The sequence below is a fragment of the Polypterus senegalus genome, chromosome 4 (assembly GCF_016835505.1).
Source record: "Polypterus senegalus isolate Bchr_013 chromosome 4, ASM1683550v1, whole genome shotgun sequence".
NCBI lineage: Eukaryota > Metazoa > Chordata > Cladistia > Polypteriformes > Polypteridae > Polypterus > Polypterus senegalus.
In genome coordinates, this window is record NC_053157.1 from 23,969,666 (window position 1) to 23,987,165 (window position 17,500).

Below are 17,500 nucleotides of genomic sequence, written 5' to 3' on the forward strand. Positions count from 1 at the left end.
TGTGAATGAATGATGGCCATAACTTAAATGAGATAAATAAATAAATATGTTCTTGAAAAGTTCATCTCTAAAAGCCGAGTAGGCAATATTTAAAAATGTGTTGATAAGCAAATTTTAGAATTTTATATTTTATACTGGGGGGTTCCCCCTGCTCACTTCACTTCCCAAGGAGACGCGGTCGCTCCTCTAAAACCCCCTATTAAACGGTGATACAATGGGAAACAAATGCAGTTTTTTTTTTACCTCCTCTTTGCTTGATCAGCTGCTAGCTTGCCGCTGCTGCTGCCGTGACACATGATCTGCATCTCGCACGGCGCTTTGAACATTTAAAAGCCTGTACAGCAGCTATCCTACTCTTTGTCTTTTATTTTCGGCCCCAGGCGTGGTTAAATCTTTTTGCACAATGTCGTGTCTCGCGGGACGTGAGTTCTTGATATTTTTTAGTTTAAATTTAAAAATGGAATAAAAATCTGGTGGCACAGTGGCGCAGTGGGTAGCGCTGCTGCCTCAAATTTAGGAGACCCAGGTTCGCTTTCCAGGTCCTCCCTGCGTGGAGTGTGCATGTTCTCCCTGTGTCTGCATGGGTTTCTTCCGGATGCTCCAGTTTCCTCCCACAGTCCAAAGACATGCAGGTTAGGTGCATTGGAAATTCAAAATTGTCCCTAGTGTGTGCTTGGTGTGCGGGTGTGTGTGTGTGTGCCCTGCGGTGGGCTGGAGGCCTGCCCGGGGTTTGTTTCCTGCCTTGCGCCCTGTGTTGGCTGGGATTGGCTCCAGCAGACCCCCTTGATCCTGTAGTTCGGATATAGCGGGTTTAATAATGAATGGATGGATAAAAATCTGAAAATCAACATCACATTAAAGTTTGATAAATTCTGAAAAAAATGATATCACACACATATATGATGGTTTTAAAATAAGCCTGATTTAAAGCGTGACAAAAAACGTGACACAAAAATGTCATATAAAATCGTTGCACTTATAGGCTAAGGATTTTATATATACTAGGGGGCTCCAACCCCTGCTTGCTTCGCTCACACACCCCCAGATTTGGTTTACTAGATATACAATTTAAAGAGATTGTTATTTTCGTGGTAATTGTTACATACGCATTACTTTCACTTTTAGTTTAAAACTTTTGTAAAAACAATACTTGTCCTTTATTTCCAGCCCCGGGCGTGGTTAAATCTCTTTCTCGCAGGATGTATAACGCTGCTCGCGTTGTGAAGGGGGTTCTGAACACACGCTAATGAGTTGCAGTTGGATCATCTGCTGGCTTCTTGCTGCTGGCGAGCTGTGTTTTCTGCTTGTTGCGCTTTGCATCAATTATTTCTATGCCTGTACAACAGCTGTTCTTTTGCCACTTTGTGTCTCTGCCACTCGCGTTGTGGTTTGGCTGAACACACGCTAAGGAGAAGTGGTCAGATCATCTTCTGGCTTCCTGCTGCTGCTCCTGGCAAGCTGCATGTCCTGCTTGTTGCTTGTCATTGTTTTAAGAGCTGGGAGCACATGATGTCTGTCTGCCAAAAGCATTCCCACAACTGCTAAGTTAGATATCTGTGAACTTGTTTTAAACGTTGCCTCACTGCCTTGTCTCACGTGACATTAAAGTTTCTCTCGCGGGTCATCAAATTGCAATCTTTTGGCACCAAGTCTCATGTTTCATGTCCCCGCAAGACGCTCCGTGGCCAATCTCTTTCATCTCGTGGGCCTTTAAAGTGTCTTCCGAGAAGATCACGTCTCGTCTCCCTGGTCTCCCTTCACCAAGATTTATTTTTATAATAGTAGATTATTCTGTACATAATCTTTCATCCATTCTTTTTCTGAAGCTTCAAGTTCCATTTTAAAACTGAGAGCCAAAGGTTATACTAGCAGCATCAGGTAGAAGGCTGCCACCAGCTCTGTGCCAGACTATTAATGGGTACACTCACTCAAGTGCCCATATCATGTTAATTTACAATCACCTAGCATAAGCCCGGAAACCTCTGGGCATGTCACATGGGTATCAAGTATATTAGAAGCAATTCCTGATGCTGGTAATTTATACACTATGTAATACAGCAAAGCAGAAAATCAACACAAACAGAATAAATCAACACAAAATAAAATGATAACATCTCTCTCTCTCTCTCTCTCTCTCTCTATATATATATATATATATATATATATATAATCCAACATGTCTGTCTGTATGTCTGTCCACTATTCATGAGAGAACTACTTAACGGATTTAGATCAGGTTTTTTTCTATAATTTGCTTGAACATTCAGGTTGATTTTGCGACTTCTTTCATCGTACTAAGAATCATAGTTCGCTTGCAGAAGCGGTATATTTGCGTTAATCCAAGACAGAGACTGCGGGCCAAGGGCAGAGGAAAGTTTGTCATGAAGAGTGGGGAGTCGGTCTGCCTCTGCGCTTTGGAGTGTACCTTCCCTCCGCTTAGCTTGTGACTGATACCAGCTTGTTTATTGATTTTTAAAGTTTGTCCTGTTTCACTACTATGTGGGCGGAGCCGCAGGCATGGCTAGTCAGTAATATAATACCTAAGAACGCAGGTGATGTTAGAGATGAAGAGACAACACTACTTAGGTACAGGAATGACGTTTTTATAATACAATATGGAACTTCACCAAGTAAGGGAACAAACTCTTTTCTTTGGATTAAAAATTATAGTCTACAATTTACTGACACCTTTTGCGCTTAGCTCTTCTTCAGAGCCTAAAATTTGAATTTAAAGGCAACTAATTATATCACGTTAAAGTTAGAGGAAAGACCTTTTCATGTATAGACTACTATTTTATGGAATCAATGGAGATCAGTAAGTAACAATATTTGTATAAATTACTTCAGCACTTTCATCTTTTGTGAAATTGTTAAATAGATATTGACTTTCTGAATAGATAGATAGATAGATAGATAGATAGATAGATAGATAGATAGATAGATAGATAGATAGATAGACATAAAAATCAAAATCAAACTCATATTCTAAAACTGGAAATATTTCACTAATAATTTTCCCTTTAAAAATTTGTTGAAGGAAGTGGCTAAATATCGCCTGCCTACATTTAGAACAAACACTCTAGCTCAGTGCTTACCAACCTTTTTTCTGTGGTGGAGCACTTTTTGTACCAAAAAGCATACCAAGGCACACCACTACTTTACTAACCACAAGCACATTATATCTCATGCACATGCTCGTGCTATTTAAAGGGGCAGGACTCCCGGAGAAGCCATTTAAAGAGCAGCTCTGAGACCAGCATTCAAAGACATGGCATTTAGTGACCACTTTGGTGGCATCTCCCAGCTGCTTCATCCCTTTGCCTGACCATCTCTGCCTCAGAGGCAACTCGTATGTCCACTGTCCACCGGTCCTGTGAGACTCACTAGCAACCACACATCCAGACAGATGAACTCCAGCAGCTAGAAGACATGTCTGAAGGATCCAGTGACACTCAGGAATGGTTTTCTTTTTTGCTTGGGGGTATTGTCATTTGCCAGAATGTTTAAGCTTTTATTGGACATCACATGTATGCAAAGGTGATCACACAGATGCCTAACCATGCAGTCTCATTCAAACTAGAATGAACAGATGAATGAAACACATAAACATTGATGGATAATCCATAGACACAGAGGATACGAGTGGCACCCAATTACTGTAAATGTTTACAACTGTTGACCAAGAGAGAAGTACCTTATTTTTATAGGGAATCATTTAAGTGAGTTAAGTTTAATCAGGCAAACTGTAAGTAATCAATAAGGTAACACTGTGGTAAGAAAAAAATTGAAGTAATTTATGGGTCCAGTGAAACAAGAGTTAAAGTCTTATGCCAGGATGTGCTGAGATCATCGGACATTCTTCTTATCTGTCAGGCAGACCGCATTTTGTGAAACTCAAGTACTATGTCTCTGGTTTTGATGTGATCAGCACTGGAACACCACAAGGATCAGTACTGTCTCATTTTCTCTTCACTCTGTACACGTGAAAATATAAATAAAACACCAGGTCATGCAGATGATTCTGCACTTATGTGGTGTATTAATAAAGGGGATGAAACAGAGTATAGGTGGAAAAGTTCTTTATGCAGAAAGAATTGGGACAGGTTAGCTATTAGCTAAACAAATGGGCTTGATAGAATAAATGATCTATCTAAATATCTATCTATCTGTTGTGGTGGGCGGCTGGGTACCATGCCTGGCTGGGACGCCCCTTCTACATATGTTTCCATGGCAGCAATCATGGGCGTCTCAGCACCTCGCCCGGGAAGCTTGGTGACAGACTCCCTGGCCGACGATGGTGCCTCAGTTTCCCGCAGGGCTCAATGGGAGATGGAGTTCTCCACAGCCCTGTTGGGATCTGGGGTGGCCGCATGGGAGTGCTGCATGGGTCCCTGAGCCGGCCTGGACAACTCTACAGCCTTACCCGGAAGTGCAATCAGAAACAGGTGGTCAAGCACCTGGAGCACTTCTGGTTGGCTTTAAAAAGTGCCAGCAACCACTACTCAAGAGCCAGAATCGGGAGGAAGAGGATGAGGTTGCCAGGGTGGAGTGGTGGTTCGAGAAGGGAGTGCTTTGGGTGTTTAAGTGCTTAGAGGAACTGTGGGACTGTGTTATGCCTGTGGGATTCACGGGGAAGACTTGCCCCATGGGTGAAGAAAAATAAAGTCTTTTCGTGTTTTTACATGTGCCTAAGAGTGAGTCTGTGCCGGGTCAGGCGCTATACAGCATCCAGTTTCAAACTAAGATTTCTTTAAGGATCCTGGCTTCTTTGCACATCCTAAAGACTTACATGCCACCTTAACTGCAGACACGGAATTGGACTAATGTCAATGAATATGGCCGTGTACCTGAGTATGCCCCGTGGTGGACTAGCATCCACTCCAAGTAATTCACAGGTCCAGTCAAGCCAGAGTTAAATTCTTATGCCAGGCTGTGCTGAGTTCTCTGCACATTCTCCTTATTTTCAAGCAGGTTTTCTTTTGGGATTCTGGTTTCTTGAAAACCCTAAAGACTTTTGTGCCTTCTTCACTTTGATAGACCTTTATCATTGAATTTGAGCAATTATGTGAGTGTGCCTTGTGGTGGACTTGTATTCTGTTTGTTCCTGCCTTATTAATTCTGCTTCGGGGATATGCTGCACTCATAGTGTTCTTTAATGTAAAAAAAACCCTACAATCAATGGAGAGATGCCTGCACAAGGCTGTTGCCACATATGTTTATTCACTAGCCTCACAAGAAATAAAACGGGGTGGGGGGGTGCCTATGTGGTTATTCAATTAAAAGTCTGTTTTTTTTTTTTTTAATTTCTTATTTTAAGGCCGAATCCTATTAATGTGACTCTTGGAACTCATTCACGAACAGAAAAAGAACCAACAAGACAGGAATTTCAAGTGAAGACTGCTGTTCCTCATCCTAACTTTACTTATTATACATATGAGAATGATATAATGCTTCTTAAGGTATGTATTCACTTTGTTCTTTTCTCCAGCTTTCATGTAAATCATGGTCTTCCTTAAACTGAAAACAATTTTATAGAGTTTAAATATTGATAATTTGAAGCTCTTAATAGCCAAAGAGTAAGATACCAGTGCTTGGAAACTTACAGACATTAAAAAAATATGGCAAGCTTCACTATTCTAGTTTCAGACATACATATATAGCACAGATGAAAAAACCTCTTAAAACATTTTTTAATTAAGAGAACAAAATAGAAATGGGGCATCATGATGGCGCAGTTGTAGCACTGCTGCCTCACAGTAAGGAGACCAGTGTTTGTGTCTCGGGTTCTCCTTACATGGAGTTTTCATGTGCGAGAGAATAAAGGGCTCATTAAGTGGTAAATAGAGTAAGGTAAGGGCTGTTCAGTCCCTGTACAAACTGTTGTCAGACCTTGGTCAGCATTGCCGGAAGTAAGTTGAACCCATTTCCGGTGAGAGTTGGACTCCGCCAGGGCTGCCCTTTGTCACCGATTCTGTTCATAACTTTTATGAACAGAATTCATAGGTGCAGCCAGGGCATTGAGGGGGTCAGGTTTGGTGGGCTCAGGATTGGGTCACTGCTCTTTGCAGATGATGTTGTCCTGTTTGCTGCATCAGGCCGTGATCTTCAGCTCTCACTGGATCGGTTCACAGTGTGAAGTGGATGGGATAGGTATCGGTACCTCCAAATCCGAAACCATGGTCCTCAGCCGGAAAAGGATGAAGTGCCCTCTCGGGTTGGGAGTGAGATCCTACCCCCAGTGGAGGATTTCAAGTCTGTCAGGGTATTGTTCACAAGTGAGGGAAGAATGGAGCAGGAAATCGACAGGCAGATTGGTGCGGTGTCTGCAGTGATGTGGGCTCTGCATCGGTCTGTCGTGGTGAAAAGGAGCTGAGCCGAAAGGCAAAACTCTCAATTTACCGGTCGATCTACATTCCTACCCTCACCTATGGTCATAAGCTGTGAGCAGTGACCGAAAGAACGAGATCGCAAATACAAGCATCTAAAATGAGTTTCCTCCACAGGGTGTCTGGACTTTCCCTTAAAGATAGGGTGAGAAGCTCGGCCATCCGGGAAGAGCTCAGAGTAGAGCCGCTGCTCCTCTGCATCGAGTGGAGTCAGATGAGGTGGATTGGGCATCTGATCAGGATGCCTCCTGGACGCCTCCCTGGTGAGGTGTTCTGGGCACATCTAACCGGGAGGAGGCCCCAGGGAAGTCCCAGGACATGCTGGAGGGACTATGTCTCTCGGCTGGCCTGGGAATGCCTCGGGATTCCCCCTGAAGACCTAGTAGAAGTGGCCAGGGAGAGGGAAGTCTGGGCATCTCTGCTCAAGCTGCTGCCCTTGCGACCCGATCTCGGACAAGTGGAAGAGGATGGATAGATGGATAAGTGGTAAATAGTTTTTGCACATGAAGCATTTTGTAGGCTGTGTACATTAAAAAGAAATATATAATTGTGTTAGAGAATAGCATGAAGGGACTGCTGAAAGAGTTAAATAAACAGACAAAGTGTTCGATTAAAGGTGGCTTAAGAAACTGGTCAATGTCGTGTACCCAATAAGACCTGACAGTGACAGTTGTCACATAAACACATTCCATTAAAGGGTAAGAGCTGAACATAGAAGAGATATTGAGAAGGACAAGAAGGTAATAAAATAAGACTTTTATTTGGGTATGTTTATTTGGGTGTGTAAGCTAATAGACCAATCAGAGTAAATGTCATGTGATGCATCAGCACTGTTATGCAAATTCACTTGTGCACAAGTATGAGTCTCTGTCTTTGCTCTGTTACCATTCCGTGACATCTCTGCTCAACAGGGTGCTCCCTCTTAATGAAGAGAAATTAAAAATGCATGAACAAGCTTCCTCCTGTCTGATTTCTGACACAAAGAGGCCTAGTTGAGGACACATTTCTTTCTTAACTATATTTCCAATTTATTTCTTCCACACGTGCTCTCCCGGTGTCTTCATGGGTTTCCTCTGGGTGCTCCAGTTTCTTTCCTCTATCCAAAGCCATTCAGGTTAGATGAATTGGTGAATTGACCTTGTGTGTGTGTGTTTGGTGTATGTATTTGGCGTGTGTGTGTGTGTTCTACCCTGTGATGGGCTGATGCCCCATCCAAGTTTTGCTCTTGCCTTGGGGCCAAAGTTAGCTAGGATAGGCTCCAGTACCCCCCATGAACCTAGTTTGGATTAAGCAGGTTAGAAAATGGCATGACATGAAATACAAATGGGAAAACACAGCATTGATGTAGTCATTGTGTTCCACAAATTCTGAAAATTCAACTTCCTTTTAACCAATTCAGAGAGCTACTGCAGGGCCGTCTTAATGTATGGGCATGCTGGACAGTTGCCCGGAGGCCCCACAAGCATAAGGGCTCCATGCTAATCTATGTATGTTGTGACTTCCTGAGTAGTTCTTTAGGTAGCACAATATCAGCACTTCCCACCCATAAATATTGTCAAATGACTCCTCCATCATAGGCTGCATTAATAATGGAGTTAAGTCGGAGTATAGAAGGCTTGTGGAGGACATTTTCTTGTGGTGCAGGGACAACAACCTGCAACTCAATATAAATGAGACAAAAGAGTTGGTGGTGGACTTCTGTCATGCTAAATTGCCTCTGAGACCAGTCACTATCCAGAGGGAGAATGTGGAAGTGGTGCAGAGCTGGGGCTTCACATAACTGGTCTGACAACACAGTGTTGCAAACAGTACTTCTTAAGGAGACTCAGAACTTTTGATGTATGCAGCAAGCTACTGGAGATGTTTTAATAGTCTACAGTAGCCAGTGTGTTGTTCTACACTGTAATCTCCTGGGGAAGAAAATTGAGTTGAGAGCTACTGCAGGGCCGTCTTAATGCATGGGCCCGCTGGGCAGTTGCCTGGGGGCTCCACAAGCATAGGAGCCCCATGCTAATTATGTATATTTTGACTTGCTGAGTGGTTGTGTAGGTAGGGGCCCCAGTGCACTGCTTTGCCCGGGGCCTATAATGCTGTTAAGACGGTCCTGCTCATAACAGCAGTAAGAAAATATCTTAGCACATCGTTGTGGCTAAAAGTGCTCCAAGACAGTGCCCTCTGGAGGGGATTCAGGGGATTTTTCATGATGGCATTCAAGTTTTCCACCATTTTATTTTCCACAATAGCTTTCCAGTTGTCTGGCTCTGTGACTGAGCAGGCTTTTCTGATAATTTTGTTCAGGCATTGTGCATCTTCAGAGGTTTTGTTGCTTCCCAGGAAAATACAGCATAGAACAACACACTGACGACTACAGACTGATTTAGCATTTGTAGCTGCTTGCTGCCTACAACAAAAGATCCAAGTCTCCTTAGGATGTACAATCTGCTCTAGCCCTTCTTGTTTACAACAGAACTTTGTCAGACCAGTCCAGTTTGTTGGTCATGTGGACCCCCAGGTACTTGTAGCTCTACATCACTTCCACATCCTCCCTCTGAATGGTGACAGGTCTCAGGGGCTCCAGAATTCCACCACTAGCTGTTTTGTCTTGTAGATGTTGAGTTGTAGGTGGGTCTCCCTGCACCATAAAACAAAGTCTTCCATTACCTTCCTGTACTCTGACTCCTGTCTGTTATTTATCCATGACATGAGCATTATTTAAGATTTCAAAAAAGTGAAGATAGTTTTAATACTTGTCCAATGAGTTAACTATTTTAAATAATGAACGCAGACTGTCTTGTTTACTGAAGTATACGAGGTGAGACACAAAAATAACCGGATTGAGCTTGGGGTTTTCCCGGAAAACCATCTGGAGGTTAGCTGGACATGAATCATAGAGCTATATCCCCTCCTACATGCCTCCTCAAACCGCCGACCAGCTAGGTATATCCTGTGAATAACCAGTCAGTGTTTGCACAACAATCGCTACACGAGTTGCTGCTGCAATATTGCGTGAAAAAAAACAAACAGTGAAGACAAGACAAGACAACGCTCCCGCGCACAATGCTTTTGCTTTAAAGCAGTTTTTGGCTGATAAAAACATTCCTGTCCTCGATCATCTTCCTTATTCACCCGATTTAGCTTCCTGTGATTTTTACTTGTTCCCGGAAATCAAAAGTGATCTGAAGGGAACACATTTTTCTTCAATGGATGAAGTGAAGATAGAAACAGCAAGCCTGTTGAAGAGCCTCAAGCAAGAAGACTTCCAGCACTGTTTCAATCAATGGAAGGTATGTATGGAGTGGTGTAGAGATCAGGAGGGGGAGTATATAGAAGGTGACAATGTTTACAATGTTGTAACTCATCAACGAATATATTTTATTTTACCAATCCAGTTATTTTTGTGTCACACCTTGTAGCAGTATTTCATTTACTAACACAGATAATTGCTTCTAGGACTGAAAATTGAGACATGTGTCTGCTTTTTCACTTAATATGCCAGAATTATTCAAGTATGTGTGTGTGTAAATTTGTCATCTGCTTGTTCCACATTGTAAAGGTAATAGTTTTATCATTTCTCTTTGATTTGTATTTTCAAAAGCTGAATGCAAGTGCAACGTTGAACAAATATGTTTCACTCCTTCCACTTCCCAAACATGGAGAAGATGTCAAAGCAGGAACCCACTGCAGTGTTGCTGGATGGGGTGCTACTGACTTTGGTAAAGATCGAGAAGACAAGATGAGAGAAACAAATGTTACCGTTATAGACAGAAATGTGTGCAACCGCCCCAGCTACTATGGAAAAATAAAAATAACAAAACACATGCTGTGTGCAGGTGATCCAAATGGAGAAGAAGACACCTGTCAGGTAAAGCTCTGTTCAGAATTTCAGAACTTTCTGTTGCATTTTTGTTATTTTTAGACATCATCCTTTCTTCTACAACTACTGAGCTATACATAATTAGTGGCCATATTTGCACTTGATAATAATATGTATCTTGGAAATAAATTTTATACAGAAGTAATTTAGCTGGATTACATTTATGGCTATAAGTACAAGTAGAAGACAATTTTTGCAAGGTATAACATACCTTGAGAAAGTTCATAAAGAGATCCTTCCAACATGTATATATAACAATATATGTATAGTGGTGATATATGTGGGGCTCTTTTGCGCTACCCTGACCCAGAACACAACTGGATGGACCACATCTAAGGAACATTTATGGCACAGGTTCTCTACAATACAGGCCTCTTTCTTCTTTTATCTTCAATCCCTTATTTCTCCAGTAATTACAGGTAAACTCTCGCCTTATCTCCACTTCCAAAGTACTTCCTGATCAGCTGGCTACTCAGGTCATCAGTGAAGCTGCATGTGATGAGCTCCTCTTAGAGGCACCAAGGGTCCAAAAGGGCTGCTTGTTCAAAGTGCAGTTTGTATTGACTGCACTGAGCAGGAACAATCTATACTAATAAAGGCAAAGCCCTCACTCACTCACTCACTCACTCACTCACTCACTCACTCATCACTAATTCTCCAACTTCCCGTGTAGGTAGAAGGCTGAAATTTGGCAGGCTCATTCCTTACAGCTTACTTACAAAAGTTGGGCAGGTTTCATTTCGAAATTCTACGCCTAATGGTCATAACTGGAAGGTATTTTTCTCCATTAACTGTAATGGAGTTGAGCTGGCAATGGCGTGGGGGAGGAGTTTCGTGTGACATCATCACGCCTCTCCGTAATCCGCGTGAACTGACTGTCAGCGCAGTGCGTAGAAAACCAGGAAGACCACCAAAAAGCCCTTAAGAAAACATGCATTATATAATTGAGAAGGCAGCGAAACAATAAGAAGCGGCGAGTGACATATACTACCATATTCATGACTGCTGCTACCCAAAGAAAGCAAGGTGTAAACCTAAACTTTAAATTAAGTTCATAGACAGGCTACGCTGGCGTTTCACATGCCCACAGGTAATGCGGGATACAAGTTTAATGAGAGGGGCGCGGGATATAAGCGAGAGTTTTGATCACTTTATAACTAAGTTAAAATTGTAGGTGAAGGGGTGTGCTTATGCAAATTCGAGAGACTGTGTTTGTGGGGATTGACAGTTAAAGGCGGTGGGGAGTCCGTCATCATCTCCCCTCAATTCATCTCATTTGGCTCTGAGCTGAGCTCTGCAGCTAACGCCGTCTTCCGAAGCAACTTGGTCAGACTGCCACCAAATACTCACAGAAAAATCCACAAGTTAATACACATGCTGTCTCTATAGAGTTTCTCCACACTGAATCCTCCAGGCACTACTTACAAAAGGTTACATTGACAATCGTGTTACGTTATTTTTAAAATCTTTCCTTTTCTTAGCACAAGCACAGCTGAGAAGCTTCGATGCATGTGCTCCATAGCGTTAAAAATAATGCATTTAATCACACTTTGCATTACAAGCACAGGGAGCTTTTGTCAATGCATGATTTCCTGGTACACCGATTACTTTGATCAGCGCATTCCCGATTCATTTTACCCTCGCACCACCTTTGTTTGAGAAGAAGTATGAAAAAATATGAGGTTAACACAGAAAAACATCACCAATTCAAGCTTTATGAATAATCGATTAGCCATCAATAATTGTTTTGGTAAAGCCATCCTCCTTCCATTTCATAATTTTTCCGCCACTAGCCGTGATTAAATGAGCGGTAAATAAAGTAAGAGCAAAGCGAGGGTGACTTATTTAGGCAGGCATATATATGACAGCAACACTCATGACAATGTCAATCATGTTACGTTATTATTAAAATGTTTCCTTTTCTTTTCATTACTTCTTTAACACACTACTTCTCGCTGCTGAGGCGGGTATTTTGAGATATATATTGTAGCGACCGTGGAGGAGTCTTTTAAGATTCGAGCGAACTCTGCCGTGCACCTCTCGAAGCTGTCGGCTAGCGGCTTGCCAGCGTCATGCGCAACTGCACCCAGCTCTTTAAGAAAGAGAACACTCGTGCCCCATACACCGCACGACTCCGAGTGTCTCGGTAGTTTGCTTAGATAACATCTTAGCAAATAAACAGCTCTGTCCTGTTGTATCTTTTATTACAGAAGATAGTCAGAAACAAAAGCTCAACATTATTGCGGCCATTGCCAAGGTCAAGCACGAAGACACATTTCAATAAATTGGTACTTTTACAAAATAAATAACCCCCGGACGGCGATAACCCAAACCCACCCAACCAATTAAATACAAACACACCATTATTTACAACACAAATGACAATACGTAAATTCCGACATACAATAAGCTTTTTATAAATTACCCATAATTTCCCCAAACTATTTACATAAATTACCCATGAGGCGTCACTCCGCCAGCGCTTGCTGCCGGGTTGTTACACAGCCCCCTCCTAAGAGGGTTAGTGTCCCCACAACCCTACTCATCACAGATAAAATCACGTAAATGTCCTGGCCGTCGACGGACACGCTTTGTCCTGCCGGAGGTGCCATCACTGGTGTCGGGCTCAGTCCTGTCACTGTCTGACTCGGTGCTGGGGGTGGAGGTTGGAGAACCGCTTATATTTTCGAGTTGTTGTTGCTCTGGGGCCAGTGGGTGGTATGGTGCTAAACGGTCCTTGTGCAGCACCACCCGTCTGCCTCGTCCAGGCATTCGGAATCGAAAACTACCTCCGATATTTTGTCCAATATTTCTCCGGTCCTTGCCAATGGTGGGCTAGTTTTGGGGACAATCCCGTTTCCGTTGCGGGCAAAATACCCACACTTTGTCCCTGGCTTCAGCGTCGGGCCATGAGCCCGCGAGTCATAAGCCCGTTTTGGCGTGCTCCAGCTCCCTCCAGGGCCTCCCTGGCCAGTCGATGAACGGTGTCCAGCCGCTCTTTTAGCCGTCTAAAATAATCCATTTCGGGCCCACCAATAATCTCAGGCTCAGGGGGTGAGCCAAACACTAAATCCACCGGCGTGCGAAGTTCCCTTCCAAACATCAGCCCCGCTGGCGTGCATTGGCTCGACTCCTGCACTGCTGTCCGATATGCCCATAGGACCAAAGGCAAATGTTGGTCCCAGTCCGCTGGTGTTGACTGGTCAGAATTGCCAGTTGAGTGGCCAGGGTGCGATTAAATCGCTCGACCAATCCATCACTTTGTGGGTGAAGGGGTGGTCGGGTCTTTTCACCCCAGTCGCTGACACACCTCCTGAACAAACGGCTCTCAAAGTTCCGCCCTGATCGCTGTGGAGCTCGTCCGAACTCCAAATCGAGTGAACATTTCATCCACGAGTTTTGGGCAGCTGTGGGGCACTCTGATCCGAACTGCATACGCCTCTGGCCATTTGGTAAAGTAGTCCATTGCTACCAAAGCGTAGCGATTTCCGGCTTCCGTTACAGGAAAAGGACCCAGTATGTCCACGCCAATTCTCTCCATGGGTGCCCGACCAGGTATCGTTGCAATGGCGCGTGAGAGCGTTGACCAGGTCCTTTTGTGCAGTGCAGACGTCACAGCAGTGGGCGTGTAGCTCTGCGTCTTGCCGACACCGGGCCAATAAAACCGCTGCCGTAGTCGGCGCACTGTCTTAGCGTTCCCGTAATGTCGGATCCAGCCGCTCCGTGGACCCATCGGAGGACCTCGGCGCAAAGCCTGGGGAACCAGTAGTTGTAGCCGGTCAATTCCTCCCGGTGCGTGCCACCGCCTGTAGATTACGCCATCTCGCAACTCCAAGTTGCCCAACTGAGAGTGGAGTATTTTGAGTTCAGGCCCCTGTGACGACACGGTTTGCCAGTCGGGGCGTTCTTGTGTCTCCAACCAGCCCTTTACCTTTTCTAGTGCTTGATCGTTCGCCTGTAACTGCCTCAATTGGTCAATAGTGTACGGCTCCCCTACTCCAACAGTGTCATCTATCCTTGCGGATGCGGACGATGGCCCCAGCCCCCTTTCTTCCTGTCGGCGGCAATATCGACATTCATTGCTGAGGCATGGGCGCCTGGAGAGGGCATCAGCGTTGGCATGCTGCCGTCCCGGTCGGTGCTGTATCTCAAAGTCATATTCTTGTAGAATCTCCATCCACCTTGCCACCTGGCCCTCTGGTTGCCTGAAATTCAACATCCAGGTGAGGCTAGCATGGTCAGTCCGCAGTGTGAACCTAGTGCCCAATAGGTAGGGCCGAAAGTGCCGTGCCGCTAGGATCACTGCCAACAGTTCCCGCCGAGTGACACAGTAATTCCTCTCCGTCGACTGAGGCTGCAGCTGTAATAAGCTATCACTCTTTCTCCAGCCTCCCCCTTCTGTGAGAGCACGGCCCCAATCCCCACATTGCTAGCGTCAGTGTCCACCACAAAAGGTTGGTTGGGGTCAGGGTGCGCCAGGACGGCGGCGCGGACGAGGGCAGCCTTTAACTGTTGGAAGGCGGCTGTGCAATCCTCCGTCCACCCAAACTGTTGGCCCTTACTCGTTAGTCGGTGCAAAGGGCTGGCAATGGTCGCAAAGTTTTTGAATCTTGGTAGTAGGAGGCTAAACCCAAAAGCTCCTCAGTTCAGTGATATTGGCTGGTGGGGCCAGTTGCTCACGGCAGTCACCTTGCGGGTCTGTAGCCACCCCACTCGCTGATTACGTGCCCTAGAAACTGAGTCTGTCGGGGAGAAGATTGCATTTCTCAGGGTTTAACCGCAACCCGGCGCTACGAATGGCGGTCAGGACCTCCCTTAAATTGTGCACCGCCTGGTCAAAGTCTCTGGCATGAATCAGCAGGTCATCTAAATAGACCACACAACGGGTTCGGGGAATGTCTTTTAGGACCCGCTCCATTAGTCTTTCAAAGCGTGGCGGCGCATTACAAAGTCCAAACGGCATTACCTTAAACTGCCACAGCCCTTGTCCGATGGTGAATGCAGTTTTGGGTCGGTCCTCTGCTGCCAGTTCTACCTGCCAATATCCACTGCGCAAGTCCAAAGTGCTGAACCAACGGGATCCAGCCACATAGTCCAATGCATCATCGATGCGAGGCAATGGGTAAGAGTCTTTTCAGTGACTGCATTTAATTTCGAAAGTCCACACAAGGCGCCAACCCCGTTTTCTTCCGCACCATGACCATGGGTGCGGCCCAGGACTGTCAGAAGGCTCAATGATGTCGTTGGTTACCATCTCGCGAATCAATTCTTGGCAGCTTGGCGTTTTGCAAGAGGCAATCTGTGGGGCGCAACCGAATGGGGCGGCGTGGCCAGTGTCAATGTGGTGTTTGACTAACGAGGTTCTGGTGCAGTCCTCTTCTCGAGCCAAAAATGTCCACAAAGTCGTTCAATACTTTCTGGAGTTGCTCCTGCTGTGGCGTGCTCAGCTGTTCACCACTTCGATGGCCCAATTCCTCCACAGCAGCAACCGTCTCAGTGGATGGGTGGTCGTGTGAGGAAAACCGTTGGGGAGCACTGGTCTGAGCTGCAATACTCTCCTGGGGGTCCTCTTCAGTCCCTGCATCTTCGAACAGCGGTCGGGAGCGGTGAGCCGTGGTGTCCAGGCAAATCCAAGCTAACAGCCCTTCCAGGATGATTCCAGCCCGATTGGGCGACACAGTCTCATTACCTACGCGGAGGATGGCCCTGGACACATCAACACATGCTCCCCAGTGGGCCAGCAAGTCTAACCCAATTATGCATTTGTCTTTAATGTCCATGAGCCAGAATTCGTGGCTGGTCTGGCTCGTCCCTACTACTACAGTCAATAGTTTCTTTCCGGGCATTTTTGTCCGTTCACCCGTAACCGTGCGCAGTTCGATGTTAGAAGGAGTCCAGTCTTTTGGAAGAGGACCAGCTGTTTAGGGCAAAAATCCTCTATGTAATAGACAAATAGTGGACCCGTGTCCACTAAGGCACTACATGGCCGTCCGTCTATAATGCAGTCTAGGTACAGTCCACCTGAAAACCCACAGCGCCCACTTTAGGGCAGTCATTGCGGAGGGATGATGATGGCTGGGCGACTGACCTCCACACCCTCAGGTTGGTCCCTTTCTACCACTCGCTCAACTGCTCTCGTTAGCGGCTTGGGCGTGATGATTGGCGTGCGGAGACCCAAGCTGTAGTACCTCTTCAGCCCGTTCAGCCTCCCGTAGTGCCTCACTCAAATGTCTGGGCGACAGCAGACAGACATGCTGGCGGAGGCGCTCTGGTGTAAGGCCCGCAGGAAAGCATGAACACTGAGTTCTTCCCTTGCTGCTGTCGAGAAAGTAGGGTAACCTTTCCGTACATAGACCCTGATGTCAGCTGCAAATGCTCCCACACTCTCACCTTCACGCCGATGTCGGTTTGTCAGCTCCTCCCTGTTGTGTTCGCTGAGGTTCTCTGTCCAAAGCGACGGGTGAGAGCATCGGTGAGGGCCTGAAGATCACGACACTCCTCAGGCGGCAGGTCGATGAGTACCTGAAGTGCGGGACCCTCCAAGGCAAGGGCCAAGTGTGTTGCAGCTTCCTCGCAGCTCCAACCATTGTGAAGAGCAGCCAGATCCACTTGTGCAAGGTATGGCTCCAGGGGCGTCAACCCGCTGTATCGTGGCAGCTTAGCGGGTGACCGTGTGGGGAGGACCGGCCGACTGGTGATTTGGGGTGTCGTTGCGGCAGCTACAGGTTCATTCGGCCGTGCCTAGAAGATCGCAACACTGTCCGGGGAATACTGGCACCCTCAGGCCAGTTTGTCCTTTTCTCCGTGCAGTTCTGCTGATCAGGCGCTCCAACATAACGCTATTTTCGAGATGGCACGCTCTATTTCTTCAAGACTCTGTTCCATGACGGCGTCTTCTTAACAGCCTGGTCTCCCACTTCTGACACCAATGTAGCGACCCGTGGAGGAGTCTTTTAAGATTTCGAGCCGAACTCTGCCGTGCACCTCTCCGCTGTCGGCTAGCGGCTTGCCAGCGTCATGCACACAACTGCACCCAGCTCTTTAAGAAAGAGAACACTCGTGCCCCATACACCGCGCGACTCCGAGTGTCTCGGTAGTTTGCTTAGATAACATCTTAGCAAATAAACAGCTCTGTCCTGTTGTATCTTTTTATTACAGAAGATAGTCAGAAACAAAAGCTCAACATTATTGCGGCCATTGCCAAGGTCAAGCACGAAGACACATTTCAATAAATTGGTAC

At 45.6% G+C, this 17,500-nt stretch overlaps 1 protein-coding gene across 1 annotated transcript in view; it reads left to right on the forward strand.

The window, feature by feature from the left end:
• LOC120528528 (granzyme A-like) overlaps positions 1 to 17,500 on the forward strand; it is a 23,708-nt gene that overhangs the window by 1,953 nt on the left and 4,255 nt on the right. Inside the window, exons 2-3 of the mRNA XM_039752705.1 lie at positions 5,318 to 5,459; positions 9,982 to 10,248. Coding sequence (XP_039608639.1) covers positions 5,318 to 5,459; positions 9,982 to 10,248 — 409 coding nt within the window. The remainder of the gene's footprint in view (positions 1 to 5,317; positions 5,460 to 9,981; positions 10,249 to 17,500) is intronic.